The following is a 19,317-nucleotide window of genomic DNA, read 5'->3' on the forward strand; positions in this document are numbered from 1 at the left end:
TGACACCTCACATAGCAGTTGCAGAGTTGGACACCTTGCCGTTAACAATTTTAACGGTGTTAATGAAAAGGACCAAATTGAACATTAAATTCGTTCTTTGGGACGAAATTGAACACAAATTCAACTCAGGGACCAAAACGAATTTTCTGAACCAAAATTGGGACCAAAAAGAGCTTTTAACCTTGTTATAATTATCTGATACGAATATATTTAGCCTTATTTACTATATTTAACTTATACCGAATAATATATACTGAGATATGGCTTTGTTACTCTAATTATGCTTTGCTGAATATCTTCTCAGAATATCTCTCTTATTACTCTAATTACTTTCCTGCCCATCCTAACTGTTGTGGCAAATAGGATGCTTCCTTGTTGCTTCCAACCGTTCGGCCCGGTCGTTCCCCCTTGTCTACCATTCGGCCAACTCGCTCCCCGCCTTCTACTGTTCGGCCTGGTCATTCTCCCTTATCTACCATTCGACCAACTCACTCCTTGCCTTCTACCGTTCGGTCCCTGTCTTTAACCGTTCGATCCCCTTCTCTTTCTCTCCTATACCTCTTCCTTTCATATACTTTCCAGCCCCTAACAAGATGTGTCTACAAAACTCTTAAGGGGACCTTAGATTAAATTTATGTCTCATGCTTGGTACGTATAATTTGTATACTCTGAGCTTTAGAATAGATATTAAATATAGGAAGTGCGTTGTATTGGAAAACGAGGTGGAAGTGTTATAATAGATATTAAATATAGAATAGATATTAAGTTTTTTTCTGTATGTTTGCCGTTTAATAGTTTTATCGTGATGATATCTTAACCCCGTTTCTATGTTTTTCTTTGTTATAATTTTGTATCATTAAAGATTGTAAAAATAAATAGTTAGAAATATTGTAGGGCGATTATTGTTTAGGAATTCTTAATGATTGTATCCTTGAGTAATTAATTGTTATTATGCATAAAGCTGAATGTGTGGTGGATTAACTCACAATTCAAAAATCTGTTGCATTACATCTTTTTATTATTTTATTGAGGATATCTTATCCGCACTTTTATCCTTCTCCTTTATAAAATTTATTTTTCTTAAGAACATGAATAATGCTTTTAATCTTATTTCTACTCTCTCATTTTTCCGGCAGCCTGTTCAAGAACCAAAAAAGATGACAGAAATAATTGTAGATGCACTGGAGACCACTGGACAGAGAGGCATAATCAATAAAGGATGGGGAGGACTTGGGAATTGTAAGAATATTTCTAATTTTTGTTTTCTTGTTGGAATAGTATTAGTTTTACGTTTTTTTCAACATGTTTTTCTTCCCAGTGACAGAACCAAAGGACTCAATATACTTATTGGATAATTGCCCTCATGATTGGCTTTTCTTGCATTGCAAGGCAGTGGTAAGACTACTATACTATCTAGTTATTCTTAGAGGGTGTATGGTACTAGGGAAATTTTTTCATACCCGAAAATTATGATTCTTGGTGAATCATGAACCTTGTGAATTATGATTCTTAGGGATGACTAAATTTTGTTTGGTTTCTTAGAAATATTTTTGGGAATATTTGTATGACCTTTTTAAAGATTAAAGAGTAATATGCTATTTTACTAAAATCCTAAATTTGTTGTGCATTAAATTATTTAGAGTTACCTGTTTTTTTTTTTTTTTCTGTAAAACTTTTATTTTGAGGATGCATTTTGCAGGAAAACTGGCTAAGCCATTCTTAAGAAAGAATGTTAATTTTTAAAAAGTGAATTAAACACGCGAAACATACTTTTCCAAATTTAAATTCTCGAGAAACTAAAATATCCTTTCGATTATACTTTTCCTTAATCCATCCATTATAGTAGTACAAGTCACATTGAATTATTAGAATAAAAGATCATATGTCTACTGAACTTTCAAACTCTTTAAGTGGGTCGAAGTCATAATTTGTTGGATAATCGTGGCCTTCCAGTTGATGTTTGCTGTTTCACAAATCTGGAGAGTCTGTTCGGTACAGAGCTTACATAATCATGCTTCAGTGTTTCTAGGGAGCATCATTTGTACGCTGAATGAATCTTTAATTTCCATTCATATGCATCTTTTTCAGCATACTTAATCTAGTAGTTTTGTTCATTGAAATTTTTTACATAGTAGCATGTCTTATAGTACTACAATTTCTTTCACGATATGAAGATGAAAATAATATTGTGTAAGTAACTATAGGGAACCTTTTAAAGTATTGAACCATGAAGACCAACACCTAACCAGAAAGTTTTTCGATTCCTGTTACCCCTATGATTCAAAGAATCAAGATCATCCAAACCTTTTCCATCTGAGAAGTTTAAAAAATCTATACGCACTTGCCCTTACATTCATATGTATTCTTTAAAGCAAGATTTAGTGTATGAAGAACACACGGAGTCCAATAAATAGATAGAAAGCAATTATTTAAAACTTTTGTTTTACTAACAATTGCATTATTAGTTACATCATTTGATGGCCTAATTCCTAATTACCTTCGACATATGCTTCGCTGTGAAATCTTTGTTTAGTTTCTTGCTGATGGGTTTGATTTGGTGCCCCATCTTCTTTTTGATAATATATTACAAATGTTGCAGATTATTGAATATAGAAAAACCACACATAGGATAATATATTTATAATGAAGAATGACACAAGTATATATGACAACCAAACATAAATATGGTAAATAGAAGATATTGTTAAAAACAATATCAACAATATCTACCAATATCAAACAATAGCAAAAGTCTACGTTTCCCTAATTAACATAAAACGCAATATATCTAACAATAATATATTACAAATGTTGCATATTATTGAATATTGAAAAACTTAGTATAGGATTAATCTCTCTTGTGTAAAAATTACACGTAGGATACTATATTTATAATAAAGAAACTAGAGGCTAAGCCTAAAATTTAAATAATGATAGAAAAGAAATAATAACAAAATGTTGGAAGTCCCACATTAACTAGAGATAAGACCAATTTAGAGTATATAAATGGGTGCAAACCTCATTTCACAAGTCGGTTTTGTGAGATTGAGTTAGACTTTAAAGTCCATTTCTTAACATGTATCATAGCAATTGTTAAAACCTATCCTAGCCGAACTGTTGTTTGTTACACCCGTTATTGAGTCGCTATCGGATGACCAATGTTTAGTCACACACACAAGATGTATATATCTTGGCATGAGGAGAGTGTGTTGGAAGTTCCACATCGGCTAAAGATAAGGCCAATTTAAAGTATATAAGTGGGTGCAAACCTCACTTTACAACTTGGTTTTGTGGGGTTGAATTAAGCTTAAAGTCCACTTTTGTATTCTGGTGCATATAAATCGCTAACTGATCACTTGGTTAACGAACTCAATCTTGATGTATCTAGATACAATCTTCTCTCGAATGAAATGACGGTCAGTCTCAATGTGATTGGTCCTCTCATATAAGTGTCTTTGAAATCTCCAAATTAATTGTAACTCTCTAAGCAATTGATTAAGCCAAACAAGTTCACAAGTGGCTGAGGCCATCGTTCTATGTTCTACTTTTGTACTAGATCTTGTCACAATACTTTGTTTCCTGCTCTTCTAAGAGATCAAATTACCATCAATGGAGATACAATATCAAACAACTCTTATGTTCTTGATACTGATTGAGATGCCAACCTAGTTATGGTTGCAGTTAGTACAATGATACACTAGCATTCTTGCTTTTTATAAAAGACAGGACTTGTTGAGTGATTCTTAACTACTGTAATTCACTGAATTCCAAAACTGGAGAGAAATGTAACTATTTTAGGGCTGTGTGCATGTAGGAGAGTCAGGTTACATTAGTATATTTACGAATGAAATCTTATGTCAATTATCTATTTGCAAGTTTTTATTCTTGTACTCTTTCCCATTTTTTGCAGGTTCATCACGGGGGTGCTGGAACAACAGCTGCAGGGCTCAAAGCTGCCGTAAGAAATTCGTTGTTTTATTTGTAATATTATCATGTCTTCTGATAATGTTTTAATATGGATACTTTTGTGATAGTGCCCAACAACGATAGTTCCCTTTTTCGGCGATCAACCATTTTGGGGTGATAGAGTACATGCTAGAGGAGTTGGTCCTCCACCTATTCCAGTTGATGAGTTTTCGCTTCCCAAGTTGGTTGGTGCAATAGAATTTATGCTAGATCCTAAGGTAAATATAAGTTTCATGGAATAACAAAATTATATGCAAAAATTTTACTTATAACTTTTATAAAAGTAAATATTGAAGCTAAACTCATCAAGCAAATATGAAAATATAGTTTGCGTATAATAATATGTGAATTGCTCTCATAATGTCTATCTCGAGAAATACTGAAAATTGATATCTTACTAGAGTGACTTTTGGACCTCTAGAAAGAGTTTAAAATGGTAATATACATTGGAGTTTAGTGTAGATTATCTTCTGTTTTTATTTTCTATTATGTTTGTGTATATATTGTGGGAAGGATTGCTGTATTTAGGAAGGCTTTTTGTATTATAGAATATCGAATTGATATGCCCTAGATTTAGGATAATTTTTTCCTCTTTTTCTTGTTCTTTGTACCTCAATACATGTCACATTTGGTGCTTTTTATGACGCCATAATATCCAGATATTCAGCTATGCTCTTTGTTTTCAAGTTGGTATTTACTCATGCCATAAATGTGTTTCTTAGTCCCACCACACGTCAAAAGGAGTATTTAGGCTATAGTATTTCCCCATTGCTTTTGCACGTGTTTTTCCTTTCTTCTATGTTGTGGGATGGGAGTCCTTTTCACGATCATTTCCTATTCCTTGTCCTACTACTATGTTTTTAGTTTGTCTTCCGTTGGAGCCACTAGGTCTGTGTCTTCTTTCGACCTTTCACGCAAACTCTTTCTAGAGGTCTTTGTCTTCTTTTACTTTTCTTAGAAAGTATATTTTAAGTCTAATTTAACTCAAAAATTGATTTGTAAAATTAAGTTTGCATTCACTTATATATTATAATTTAATGATATTTCTAGTACCTGAGATCTCCAACACTTAACATTTGAATTTTGTGCCAAATGATATGCACCATACAAAAAGTAAAGGTAACTAGTGTTCTTCTGTAGCCTATTGTACTAGTTTTGACCCCATTGACTCTACGTATGATTTTTCCATTGTTGTTTGTAAAGTTATTTATTTTATTTTTGATCCCTAGTTCAATCTATAATTTCTTTAGTTATCACCAGCTGCCTCTCCTATTCAATATTTTGTCACTATACCTATATCTCTCCATTGGAAGCACTTATTGGTGACTATTAAAATCTTGGAGGATGGAAACATTGGTTGAAACTATATGTTTCTAAGGCAATACATGCGCTTTATTGATATCAAGAAAAAAAGAATTAATACAATAAATAGAGGAGATTGGATATCCTCTGATAAAAAGTGAGTAGATAAAAAAGTTAGTAATAATATATATAATCTCGATTTTTGTGATTATATGGGATCATCTCCTTATTTCTATAACTTCAACAATATTTCTGATGATATAGGATTAGCTTCTTATTTATGTAACTATAAAACACTTTTCCTCAAGATGGAACATATAGGTTGTATCTTCTGAGTTCTCTACAAGTATAATCAATAATTGATCCTCTTAGTGACTTGGTGAATATAGCAGCCAATTGTTTATTAGAGTGGACAAATGCATTGGTTATGTCTCCAAACTCCATTGTTTCTCTTATAAAATTACAATCCACGTCAATATGTTGAGTCTTCTCATTAAAGATAGGATTAAAGGCAAATATGCTTGGGTGTCTCCCACAATGTGCTTTTGGGAGTCATTACAATGAACAGTTGTATGATATGGAACAAAAGCAAAGTAATTGACGTCAACATACACAAAATACCTATGAAGATAAGGAGAGAGAAACATCGATACCTTTTTTAGAGCAATGATTTCTCACGAAGACACATTTGAATGATTAAGGAGAAAGTTTTTCTCAACCAGCTGAGGTTGTGTAAAACAAGGAGGAAGACCGGTATAGAGGGGGAACCAGGAAATAGGTTGAGTGAAGTGTAAATAGTGGATTTAATAACACTTCAGCGTTGAGCATCAATATTTATGCATTGTTCAAAATGTTCTGTAGGAACAAATTCAACATATAACAATTCAGTCCTCTCTTCCTCCGTTCATCGTCAGTGATAAGTACCATGCATCCTGCACCCCCTGCATTGCTAACTGATCTGCTGGAAGCCACTGTAAATGTCCGTGCACACGCTCTCTTTCGTCATGTGCCTCAAAGAAAACTTGGGACCAGAATACATCTCGAGTTTATGTCAAACCCCGTTTTATGCTTAACTTATTTGTTTTGTATTTGTCGGAAGGGATAATTGGGAGGTATATGTCTTGACTCTGCCGTTTTAAAGTTAGGCTGCAAATGAGAAAAACTTTAATTTTTCATGTTTTCTGCCAAGCAGTGCAAACCTAATGGAATATTTTTTTTACTTGGGTACGTTATAGCTGAAAGATAACCATTACATTTGCTTAATATTATTCCAGGTAAAGGAACGTGCAGTTGAACTTGCTAAGGCCATGGAAAATGAGGATGGAGTGACGGGAGCTGTGAAAGCATTTTTTAAGCAGCTTCCTCAAAAAAAATCAGACGCTGATGCAGAACCGCAACCATCTAGTTTTTTATCTTTAAGAAGATGTTTTGGTTGTTCTTGATTCGAATGCAGTTGATCAAGGCCAACCTTTTTTTTAGTGAATCGCAAATATTTACTGCATTTATTAGATTTGCTCGACTTGTCACCCTGTCAGGTGATTGTATAATTCTGTGCATGCTTCTATTCTCACTGTTTAAGTTGAGTTTCAATATGTAAGTAAATTTTCTGTGGCTTTTAATTGATGTTATGTGCTCACAATGTGTTTGTGTTCTGTATCAGTCTTGGAAAATAATAATCAAATAATCATACATAACGGACATTGCTAACTGTTCTGTGCATGCCTCTATTCTTTTCATCCCGACATAACCCAATAGCATCTCTACACAACTTGGTCTTGGAAAATAATAATAAAATAATCATGTTTTAAACCCTTTAGTTGTTTTTATTTGTGGGGTTTTCGATTTTGATTCTCTTATTAGAATTTTCAATTGAGTTCTCATAAGTGTTAATTTGAATCAATTGAGTTCTTGTCGCGAGTTTTTACACGGGTGAGAGGATGACGTGTTAATTTTTTTAAATGTGGCATGTTGAAACGTGACATGGTTTAGGTTTTTATGCGTGGAATTTAGTAGAATGTAATAATATAATATTAGAGATTTCTGAAAAGGGATTTAGGGTTTAATCAAATTGAATTTGTGATTCAATTTGGAATTAAAATATGAGAGGTGGTTGTAGATTAGACGAAGGGATGAAGATTAAGCAGTGAATTTCCGAATGGGGTCTAGGACTAGCAGTCAAGGTTGTTGCCATAACCAATTCTAAGCAGATAACAGTATCTCTTGAAGAACCCGATGTGATCTTCCACCCTGCGATCCTGTCCTCTGTTGCACTCCAGGCCTCCATTGATGATGTTCGTCACAATGTTGTAGCTCGGAAGCCTCTCGGCGGCAACATCAGCGACGCAGGGGGTCCATTGAGAGGTGATGACATTGTGGGAGGAATCTCATGCCTATGGTCCATCTGGTGCATTGGGCCATCCTCCGGTTGTTTCGTGAGACGTTTCCCCTAAACTAAATTGTTCATACGTTGAAACTTTCATGCCTCTGAAAAAGGGAATCTTTTTTATGAAACACTGTAACTTCTTGTTGAAAACGGTCTCCCTTAATATCAGGTTTCTCTTCATTTGAGTCATAGGGAATATCAAAAGGGTTTCGTCTAGGTTGTAGAATAGAAGGAACAGATCTATGAATGAGTGGTAATCCCATGGTAGTAATGGAGTCATTAGGGAAATCAAATGGATTATGCCTGGTTGTAGCAATAGGTGCAACATTATTGGGAATATCAGCAAAGTCTAAGTCTATCGAATTCTTCTCAAATATCAATCTCCTTTGTCTTCTCCTGGCAATAAGATTTTAAATGGCAGATTTAATGGCATTTAATGGCAAATTTACTTTCATCTCTAAATTTATTCAGCTCTAAATTTCCCAGATCCATGAGGTTCTTTTGGTCTTCCTCTGTCCATTTAATGGCAAATTTACTTTGATCTTCTTTGCCACCTGTAGCTTCTTCTTCCTCTTCTTTTGAATCCTAAATCGAAATACATATTAAAATTTAAAAAGTTGCTAAATTCCACGTATTCAACTCTCACCATGCCACGTTTTAAAAAATAGACACATCAACCTCCCATCTGCGCACAAACTTAACTCTGTTAAATAAATTTAATGGCAGGGGCTCAATCGATTCAAATTAGTACTTATAAGGATTCAATTGTGGATTCTAATAAAAAGGGGATCAAAATGGGAAAACCCCACATAAATAGGGACAACTAAAGGGTTTAAACCAATAATCATATAATACATAAAATCATGTCTCATGTTCATGCAACACACAAAAACCCTAAATACTTATAAACCATTCATAATAAATTACTAATACAAGAATAAACATAACTCAACAAAGCACATTCAACACAATGACATTTGGGATGAAACAAGCTCAACAATTGTAAGTAGATTCATACGAACCTATTCCAGTCATTGAAACAAATGCAACACAACAATGTTGGGCTTTAGAAAACAACTTAGCAATCATGACTATCATATCTCGTCTTCACATAATACACATAAAATAGGTTGAACATGTACTCACACATAATTATTCAATCATAGAAATTGAAGGCTAGCTCTCCTTATCTTCACTCTAAGCAAACTTCTATTTTTACTCAACCTCTAATGCTTTGAACTTCTAGACCTTGGCGTAACAAACTCGAAAGTCCTTTCTCTTTCTCTAAAAATTCCCTCAAAGTGGTTAAGTTTTAATTATGACGCTAAGCCTCATTAATTTAGTATTTATACACCTAAGCTAGACCTAAATCGATCACTCTCTAACCAATGAGCCTAAAAATTAAACACGTGTGAAAAAAATGTCATATATGGTTTCGGACCACTACCACGTGAGTATTAACCAATTGGTTCGAATCCAGCAAGTTTTGAATCAACCAAGCCCAAGCAGCGTAAATTGGGGAAATTAATTCCCCAAGTGAGGGAGGATCCCCACGCATGCAGGACTAACGCCTCCACTGTTGGGCCAACGTGCCCCAACAAATATATAGCGCAAAAATTAATATATAATCCCTTTTTAATTCTTTGGGTAGGTCTCTAACATCATAAACATTAACAATCACTTATACAGTGCATTCACTCAATTCATTTGGTAAATTCATACTTATATTATTTATAAATATTCTTAATTTTTTTTATCTTACACAATTTTGTTAAACCTAATTACTGACATGTTTAGCTTAATTGGATAACTAACTAGATCTAATTAACATTTGATCAATTTCGTCCCAGTTTGAATGATCGATTTAGTGTAAATTGATTAGTATGTAATGTGCATATACACATTTTAACAATTTTTTTTAATTGATTGTTTTATAATGTCATCATTATAATTGAAACAAATTATGTGTTCAACTACAAATGATATTGATTAAATAAACTAGTTAATGTGTCACTAATTCCAAAAGTATTCAACCGGTTTATATGTTAATGTAAAATATTCGTTAGACTTAGATGTTTTTAAAACATATGATTATTGGTTAAAGTTATAGTTTTTATTATTAATTAATAAAAAATTATATAAAATTGCGCGTGAGACTTTAAATAAGATCATATTCATAATTTTTGCTACAATTCCAATAAACAAAATTGAGAATATGTAACTCAATTTTTTCTTATAGTAACGAAAATGTTCTCTTTCGAAGAAAAAATATACTTCCATAATTTATATTAAATGAGTTAAGAGATATTATTTCGAAATATTTACAATAGAAGTAATACTTAGCATGGATTAAAATTTAAATTTTATAAGGTCTTTTTAATATAATATAAAATTAACTACAATAAACTTTAAATGAAATTTGGAATTTTATAAAAAAAAAAAGGTTTTTTCTTTTTATCTTAAAAACACATTTTTATTAATAACTAAATAAATTATGTGAAATATTTAGATTAAAAAAATTAAACTTTTATTATGGGTACTTTGAAAAAAATTTGATAAAATATAGGGAAAATTATTTCCTAAAAAGGGTAGACATTGATTGTGACTTTGTTGAGAAGTTACTTTCCTTAGTGAAAAAAATGACATGTTGGGTGTTTATTCATTCTAAGTTGAAAGCAAAGTAAAAAAGAACTAACAATTATGATTGCTTTAATGAATTAGATGGCAATGTTTAAAGCATCGTATGCATGCGTTATTTCCATTTAATGAGGTACGTATTAGTCAAAACTTGCATTCTAAGCATTGAATTTTGAATAATTTATAGATAATGGACACAATCTAAGGAGAAAAAAAAAACTATATTTGGACGTGCTTATCCATAACGATCTTTACTAGAAAAATATATAAAATAATAAAATTAATTTCGATTACATATTCTTTGATATTGTTAAAAGTGTTCCTTGCTTGATATTTGGTTGTTCTATTAACGTTCTTTCTTAAAAGATGGTGAGTGAAGTGAGAAAATTGTTTATAAATTGCTTTTAATTTTATTTTTAAATAATGATAGACCTTCGGATGTATCAAAATATTTCATATGACTACATAAATATTAGCATTATTAAAATTCCAGTGTCGAAAAATAAAATTTGATGGTTATGCGGTTGGTAGAGAAAAAAAAAAGAAAGAAAGAAAGTTGTAAAAAATACTTAAAATGAAAATAAAATTTGTTTAGATTAGAAAAATAAATAAAGAAAGGAGAAACAAAATAAGATTAATGTATGAGAAAAAAAAATATTGTTAAAATAAGATCTTTTAGAAACTAGATGATTTAATAAAAGTTTTAAAGCTTAACAAATAACATTAAATAAAATATTGTTTTGAAATAAATATTATATTAGAAGAAAAGCGTTTAACGAAAGGACACGTCTTTCGTAAAGAATCATCTCATAAATAAAGAATTATAGAATAATGCTTTCAAATATATATTTTTTAAATGAACAATATTTTACAAACAACATCTTACGAAAATAAGTGTATATCTCAATGTTCATAAACACACTGAAGTTTAAAATATGTTTTATTCAACCAGTGTTATTCAAGCAAGCGTCTTGCGAAATGTATCATCTAAGGAAAAGCCCGTTATGTGCTATAAATCCCAAATAGCTTTTGAATATAAGCATCCAATGTTTTATACCGTCTGATAATTATATGTTGAATGTTTTGTTAAACGATGGATTTATTAATGATTTGACAAATAATATAATGTCTTGAACACACAATACAACTTAACTTTTATCAAGAATCTAAACATTTAATGACATTATATACATGTACGATAAAGTTATTCGATTTTTGTATATCTTGGTTTTTTATCTTCGTGCAAATCATAAAAGTGCAAAGACTTTATCAGAATCACTACACACAAGATAAAGATGTTAAGAAATATGAAAAACATTTTGGGAATGTTTCCTTGAAGACTTTTGCTTTGACACATCATACAAGCTAAGTTTTGATAAAAGCTATGACAAAACACTATACCTTTGCAAAATAGACCTGAGTTTGACTTCTCACCTAAAAAGGCTACCAACTTTACATGAAGTTAACATTTTTTTTCTAATAGACATATCCCAATGAAAGTTATAAATAATCAGAGGCATGAAGAGAAGACAAGAAGAATATAATAGAGAACTTTTGAATGCTCATACAAACTTGTTATTACTCTATCCATGTACCATCTAAAGGTAAATTTATAAAAGAAAGAACTTTGCATGTTCTTAGATTTCATTGTATTGATTTTATCCTCTCTTTAAGAGTTACCAATCTATATATGCGCTCATAACACTAATTGTGTTGGATATTCTAATGAGAATTAAAACACTTAGTGTTTACCTTAGTTTAGTTGAACAGTCTAGATAATAGTCTAGGGTTGATACCAGAAGTGGATAAAATACTTGTATACCAGGAGTGGTTAAACTCGAACAAGTCATGTTAACTAGGTGAATTAGGAGTGTTGCGAATACTCGTTGTAAACTTGGAGAGGTAAAACTTATGTAATCTTCCTAAAGATGAGTGGATCCCTTTAAAAGTTCTTAAGGGAGAACTGGATGTAGCTCAAGATTGAGTGAACCAGTATCAAATGACTGCACTAGATATGACCTTGATCTAGCTGCATCCCAAGGTTCATGTCTTGCAACTTCTTAATTAACTCTACTTCCTTAATCATCAACTTAGACATCTGCGCCTGCTTTCTGCTCAAAGCATCCTCCACAATGTTTGTTTTTCCTGGATGATATTGTAGTTTAAAATCATAGTCTCTCATTGGTGCCTCGTTGGAGTTTTGATTCACCACAACAATGGCCTATAAAATGAAATCCACAAAGATAGGATCAAGAGATATCCCATTTGCAAAATGGAAGAACAAGAGACTTACCGACAAAGAACCACGACAGATGATGAAAAGGACTGAGGTATCTCATAGGATGAGGCGCTAAAGGTAGCTGTGTGAAGAAGGATTTGCTATGAAATGAGTGAATGAGGCTTTATGGATGAGGAGTGAATGAGGCTTTATGGATGAGGAAATGAGGCACCGAAGGTAGCTTTGTTAAGAAGGCTCTATGAATAGTTCTATGTGGATGAGGGAACATGACTCTAAATGAAGGAATAAGGCTCTATGAGGGAATATGAAAAAGAGGGAAACTTAGGCTACCAATGTGGAAACAAGAAGAGAAAAGGGAAACTTGCAAGAAAAGGAAAAACTAATTTTCCAAATCACTAATTTCACTTAGGTGTTTACCAACAGACTTTATCTGTCAGTAATGAATCACATGCTTTATCGAAAAATTTATTGACAAATATATCTATCGATAACTTAATTTAATGAGTTCGTTGATAAATTTGTCGATAATATATAATTACCAACAAAAATAATTTTATCACTAAATATCCGTCAATGTATTCCGTTATCCTTGTAATATAAGTGTTATGTCTACCTTATTTTACAGTCTAGTTTTTGTGATGTTTAGTTATTATGAATAAATTTTTAAGATGATGCAAGAGTATAAATTAATTGAAACTATTGTATTACTCTTTATCAAACTCTTCTTAAAAAATGAAGAAGGTACATATTTCATCTTACATATAAATCACAATGCTTTAAAGATGATAGCATCTGTAAAAAAAAAATAAACATTTTGTATACTTGTTTCTAAAGTATTTTATCAAAATATATTGAATTCTGTTAGAAATTACTCTAACACCTATAATAATAATTTATTAAAAATATAATAATATATTTCTTCATTTAACAATTTCATTATACAACGTTTCATAATTTGAAAAAAAAAAGAAATAGTTAACAATTTTACATGTCAAAAACGAGTACAAATATATAAACTAAATAGTAAGATTTTATATTAAATTAAAACTCAGCCAAACAAAATTGTATATGAATTTCATGTTTGATTTGATTGACTTTCTAATAAAAAAAATTCAAACTAATTACAAACACTTCTAAACAAAAACCCTTAATCAATTAAGGTGTTTTCCAATAATTATTATGCAAATCACACACTGAAAAACCCTAGAGGTTGTTAAGATATTCTTAAAAAAAATGTCACTTGAGCTTGATTTATATTCAACCAAATAACATATTTTTACTTTCATCTCTTACCTCATTTTTTTTTATTTTTTATTTTTTACTTTCTCTTATTTTTCTTTGTTTCTTTCTTCTCTACTAAAATGAAAAATAAAATAGAAACACTCTACAATTTACTAGAGTGGATCCACAGTATAACATAAATCACAAACCTAAAATAGATGGGGATGGTGAAGCCTTTTCTGTTATTCATCATTTCCCAAAGAGGAATCAAATCCCCAAACATGCTAGGAATGATTACTTAGTGCAATAAGGAAACAAAGATTAAAATACCTTAACCATTTGCCATTTTTCAAAGACTGAACAACCTTTAATGATTACACCCTCTATGCACTCATTCATGTTTTATCTCTTCCTTCAAGCTTTGTCCTGCATTTTGTTTTCATCATTGTTCTTTAAATCAGGAAATGATTATGAATATGAATCAGTTCATTGAACAACTTGGACACTATTTATGCACTGATTGATTTTCTTAGTATCTATAGTTAAGTAAAAGAGATAACAGGCATCGGTTTTCATGACTCCATGGACTTGAGGGACGCAAAAGTTGGCTTCTTTCTGTTTTGTAGTTTCTGTCTTGTCACTTTCTCTGAACAAGATGGTATGTTTACACTTCCCTATGAAATAGTGTCATCATTTTAGCTTTAACTTTATGTTTTAGAAAATTAAGTAAGAAATTCAGCACCCCATTTCCTTGATCATGTTTGTTTATAAATACATATTCTTTTGTTTGAGATCATTTAAAACATTAAAGTGTGGAAGCTGACTTCATTTTTACATGAAATTAGTCTTCACCTGGTTTCATACATATTGAAGAAATGAACATGATTTTAGCTTTTGCTTTGCATTTTCTCAGCAATCAGTAAGAACTTATTATGCACTCAAGTTGTTTTACAATATGACTGGTGGTGGTTCTATTATTTCAATATCAAGGGCATGACCAAGTTTCTTTTTTGGTATGGTCAACCTGATTGTGTTGTTCAAAACGTTTCTCATAGAATTTCAATGTGCAGGTTTCTTTAGTCTTTCTTGTGGTGGAAGAACCAGTTTCAGGGATTCATCTAACATTTCGTGGGTACCAGACACCACCTACGTAACCACAGGAAAGACTACTACCATAACATACAGTGATGGTTCGAACTCACTGAACATCTCAGCTCGGTTCTTCCCAAATTCTAGAAGGCGAAAATGTTACAGAATACCAGCGAACAATTCAACCACTTTGGTTCTTGTTAGAGCAAAATTTGTGTACAAGAACTATGATGGACTTGGGAAACCCCCTAAGTTCTATGTTTCAATTGGGACATCTATTGCAGCCACCATAAATCTTGCTGAAGATGATCCATGGAGTGAAGAGTTTTTATGGACTGTCAACATGGATACACTGTCATTCTGCTTAATTGCAATGCCTGAAGGGGGTTCGCCTGTAATTTCTTCTCTTGAAATCAGACCACTTCCTCAGGGAGCCTACACAAATGGCATGACAGATTTTCCTAACAAGTTGCTTAAGAAGAGTTATAGAATTGATTGTGGTCACTCAAATGATTCCATAAGGTAAGAAGACTTAACATCAGTCAGATGAGAAATGTTAGCAACACATTCTTGAAATTGTTGAAATCATAAAATTTTGTGATTTCCACTACTGAATTAATGACTCACTCATGAATCTAAGGTTTTCAATAAATTTTAACCAATAATAGACAGAATTAGAAAGAGTGTGTTGGAGAATGTACTGCCAACACCAATTTCTTTCATAGTGATACCTTTTGTGGTTAACCAAGGTTGTGAAGCTTTAGCTCTATAAAATACAGGTATCCCTTGGATCCATTCGATAGAATATGGGATGCTGATAGAAGTTTCACACCCTTTCATGTTGCCATTGGGTTTAAGATTCAACTTAGCTTCAGACAGTCTAGTCTTGTAGAAGAACCACCAGTTGTTGTTCTTCAAACTGGGAGAGTTTTGGCAAGAAGTAATACTCTGACATACAACCTCCCTCTCGATGCATTAGGGGACTACTACATCATCCTCTACTTTGCAGGGATTCTTCCTGTCTTCCCCTCATTTGATGTTCTTATAAATGGAGAACTGGTAAAATCAAACTACAAAATAAATGGATCTGAAACCAGTGCTTTATACATAACGCAAAAAGGAATTGGGAGCTTGAATATAACATTAAAGAGTATCAGCTTTTATCCTCAGATCAATGCATTTGAGGTTTATAAGATGGTTGATATTCCAACTGATGCCTCATCAACCACAGGTTTCTCTCCTCCTTGTCTCACCCTAAATTTTGGTTTCTTTCCAGTATAGATCTGTTTGAATAAACTTATCTACAAACACTTGTGAAAAAGAAAAATAAGAAGAAAATTGAAATGTTAACTTATGCACAAACTACAAGTTCTTTCTTGTAGTTTTTCTCTAAATGTTTTAACTTGTGCATAAGCTAATTTTAGAATATGAAAAAACTCATTTCACTTGCTTTTCTTATTTTTCTCTTTGAGGAGTGTTTATGGAGAAGTTTGCCCAAAACAAACTAACTTAGTTTGATTCATTTACTTATTGTTTTTCTCAACTTGGACGCCAGTTTCAGCACTGCAGGTTATTCAGCAGTCCACTGGATTGGATCTTGGATGGCAGGATGATCCATGTCTGCCTTCCCCATGGGAGAAAATTCACTGTGAAGGAAACCTTGTTATATCATTGTGTGTGCACTCAGTACATTGTTTTTGCTTTTTTTCTTTCTTTCCCAATATACTAGCTTTTCTTTCATTGATGATCTAATAGGAATGACATTTTTCAGGGATCTTTCAGACATAAATTTGAGATCCATTAGTCCTACATTCGGTGACTTGTTAGACCTCAAAATATTGTAATTTTCTTTCAACTAATTGGACATGATCATTGTACTTTTGGTTAGCTTATTGTGGAAAAATATTTTGTTTCCTTTCAGCTTACGGAGACAGCTTTCCAAACAAAATTTATTATTTCGACAAATACAATTGTTTTCAAACATATAACATATTTGGTTCTGATATTCAATTTCTTATGTCCATATTTGGCTGCAAAATTATCAGGGATTTGCACAACACATCGCTTACTGGTGAAATACAGAACTTGGATGGCTTGCAGCATCTTGAGAAACTGTAATACTTCCATATAGCTCGAACTTAAACATTGTTTTTATACAAGTAAACTAATAAGCTAAAATTTTCAGGAACTTAAGTTTCAATCAGTTAACATCTATTGGTGCAGACCTCCAGAACTTGATTAACCTTCAAATATTGTGAGTAACATATACTACATGTTTTTCAAATTCGGGGCGTTAAGGGCTCTATAGTAGCTTGAAGTTCGAAATTCTGCCAAACAATAGCTGAAAACTTACACTTACATTTCCCTTTTCTACCCTTTGCTTTGTTTCTTTCCCCTTGTGTGTGAAGAGACTTGCAGAACAATAGTTTAATGGGAACAGTACCTGATAGCTTGGGAGAGTTAGAGGACCTCCACTTACTGTAAGCAAGAATCAGAAAAAGAGAATGTTTTTATTACTTTCATTCATATCAATTATTGAAAACCATGACAATTGATATATTACAAATGTTTTTACTTGAAAAAGAGAATGACTTTATTATTTGTAGCAATCTAATATTCTAAAAAAGGAAAATATTTCTCTAATTAGGAAGATTCTATAGTTATTTCTCTAATTAAAAAAATTCTATAGATATTTTTTCTAATTACAACATTTTCCTATCTGAAGGAACCTGGAAAACAACAAACTACAAGGTCCCCTGCCACAGTCTTTGAACAAAGAAACATTGGAGATCAGGTATACAATAAATATTCTTGTCTCCTCAAGAAACAACATTTATGTTAATTCCTTGATCATTTGCAGGACATCTGGTAATTTGTGTCTTACCTTTTCCACAACATCATGTGATGATGATGCATCATCATCCAATCCCCCAATTGAAGCACCACAAGTTACTGTAGTTCCTCAGAAGAAGCACAATGTACATAACAATCTAGCAATCATACTAGCCACGGTTGGAGGAGCCATAATAGCCTTTCTCTTAATGTGTATTTCAGTATTGATATACAAGACCAAACAACACTATGAAGCCTCCCACACATCAAGTGTGTATATTCTCTTACATCATGCACTATTATCTTAAACATTTTGTTTCATCTGTGTTAGATTGAAATCCTTGTGTCTTTTAGGAGGAGAAATGGATACGAGGAACTGGGGTGCTGCAAAAGTATTTTCCTACAAAGAAATCAAAGTAGCTACAAGAAACTTCAAGGAAATCATAGGAAAGGGTAGTTTTGGATCTGTTTATCTTGGTAAACTTCCAGAAGGAAAATCTGTAGCTGTCAAAGTTCGCTTTGACAAATCTCAACTGGGTGCTGATTCATTCATCAATGAGGTTCACTAACTGAATTTCTCTTACAAAAAGCATTGAATGCTTCATTGTATTTGTGCATGGTGAAATTGTGACAAAGGGTCAGCTACTAGCCACCTAGGAGTTAGGTTCTATCTCTTTGGACCAAAACAGAGTGTTTTCTGTATGGACTAAAATGAAAACTGTGTATACTATAGGGATAAAGTTTTTAATTTAACCATATTTAAATGAATAATTTAATCATTCTCTTGGTATATATCTCATACTTAACCACAACACATGTAGTTTTCTATACAGTAGAGATTATTGTTTTGTTTCAGACATTAAAAGTGGTTGACCCATATTTTGCTTCTATAAGCAGCTTAATACATGCTCTAAACTTATAGACTTAATTTATCAAACAAAATTACTTAGCAATATTGAGATCATACACATTTGTTTATAATGGAATAAGAGGAAGTTTAGCAAACACTTGTATATGAGAAAAAAGTAAAATGAGTTAATGAGTAAAAGCACCTTAACTTTTTCAAAAGCTCTTTCATCTAAATTCTCTGTAAGTGTCTATAGGTTTCATAGAGCTACATATGCTTGCCTTAGAAAAATCTAAGATCTTCAAAATTTAAAGAGGTTTGTCTCATGTTTATCTGCATCAGAAAACAAGTATTCTATGATAGGAGATGTAAGGTTGGCTTAACAATAAAGTTGTAAGGGAGAGTAAGAGAGGTTGTGGTTCAACTTCCTCCACTAATCACTTGGAGATGTAAGGTTGGTTGGGTGGGTTTAGAAGAGAGAGTGAGAAAGGTTGTGGATTCAACTCTCCCACTAACAACTAACACTACTGATAAAAGAAAAAATATTCTACATTAAAATGCCTTGTGTAATTTTTTTTTTCTCAAACCTAATTCTTTTTCCAACATCTATTGTTGTGCTTAGGTTAATCTTTTATCAAAAATCCGGCATCAAAATCTTGTGTCTTTGGAAGGCTTTTGTCATGAAAGAAAGCATCAGATATTGGTTTATGAGTACTTGCCTGGGGGATCCCTGGCTGATCATCTCTATGGTACTAATGACTTGAACATAAGTTTGTTTCTCTCTATTACATATATATATAT

General features: G+C 32.3%; 2 protein-coding genes across 5 annotated transcripts in view; both read left to right on the top strand.

Moving 5' to 3' along the window:
* Window positions 1-7,031, top strand: part of LOC106774031 (sterol 3-beta-glucosyltransferase UGT80A2) — a 29,310-nt gene extending 22,279 nt beyond the window's left edge. Inside the window, exons 10-14 of one of the 3 annotated variants that reach the window (XM_014660837.2) lie at window positions 1,137-1,239; window positions 1,319-1,395; window positions 3,911-3,958; window positions 4,035-4,184; window positions 6,543-7,028. In XM_014660837.2, the coding sequence (XP_014516323.1) occupies window positions 1,137-1,239; window positions 1,319-1,395; window positions 3,911-3,958; window positions 4,035-4,184; window positions 6,543-6,710 (546 nt within the window). In that variant the 3' untranslated portion in view covers window positions 6,711-7,028. Of the gene's footprint in view, window positions 1-1,136; window positions 1,240-1,318; window positions 1,396-3,910; window positions 3,959-4,034; window positions 4,185-6,542 lie in introns of all 3 variants that reach the window. The other 2 variants (XM_014660838.2, XM_014660839.2) reach the window with 2 other exon arrangements.
* A 7,031-nt stretch (window positions 7,032-14,062) lies between these two features.
* LOC106774311 (probable LRR receptor-like serine/threonine-protein kinase At5g48740) overlaps window positions 14,063-19,317 on the top strand; it is a 7,639-nt gene continuing 2,384 nt past the window's right edge. The window contains exons 1-12 of one of the 2 annotated variants that reach the window (XM_014661264.2): window positions 14,064-14,406; window positions 14,819-15,359; window positions 15,617-16,068; window positions 16,393-16,510; window positions 16,609-16,677; window positions 16,883-16,951; window positions 17,023-17,091; window positions 17,246-17,317; window positions 17,563-17,631; window positions 17,698-17,939; window positions 18,024-18,229; window positions 19,139-19,265. In XM_014661264.2, the coding sequence (XP_014516750.1) occupies window positions 14,331-14,406; window positions 14,819-15,359; window positions 15,617-16,068; window positions 16,393-16,510; window positions 16,609-16,677; window positions 16,883-16,951; window positions 17,023-17,091; window positions 17,246-17,317; window positions 17,563-17,631; window positions 17,698-17,939; window positions 18,024-18,229; window positions 19,139-19,265 (2,110 nt within the window). In that variant the 5' untranslated portion in view covers window positions 14,064-14,330. Of the gene's footprint in view, window positions 14,407-14,818; window positions 15,360-15,616; window positions 16,069-16,392; window positions 16,511-16,608; window positions 16,678-16,882; window positions 16,952-17,022; window positions 17,092-17,245; window positions 17,318-17,562; window positions 17,632-17,697; window positions 17,940-18,023; window positions 18,230-19,138; window positions 19,266-19,317 lie in introns of both variants that reach the window. The other variant, XM_014661265.2, reaches the window with a different exon arrangement.

The sequence above is a fragment of the Vigna radiata genome, chromosome 9 (genome assembly GCF_000741045.1).
Source record: "Vigna radiata var. radiata cultivar VC1973A chromosome 9, Vradiata_ver6, whole genome shotgun sequence".
Taxonomy (NCBI): Eukaryota; Viridiplantae; Streptophyta; class Magnoliopsida; order Fabales; family Fabaceae; genus Vigna; species Vigna radiata.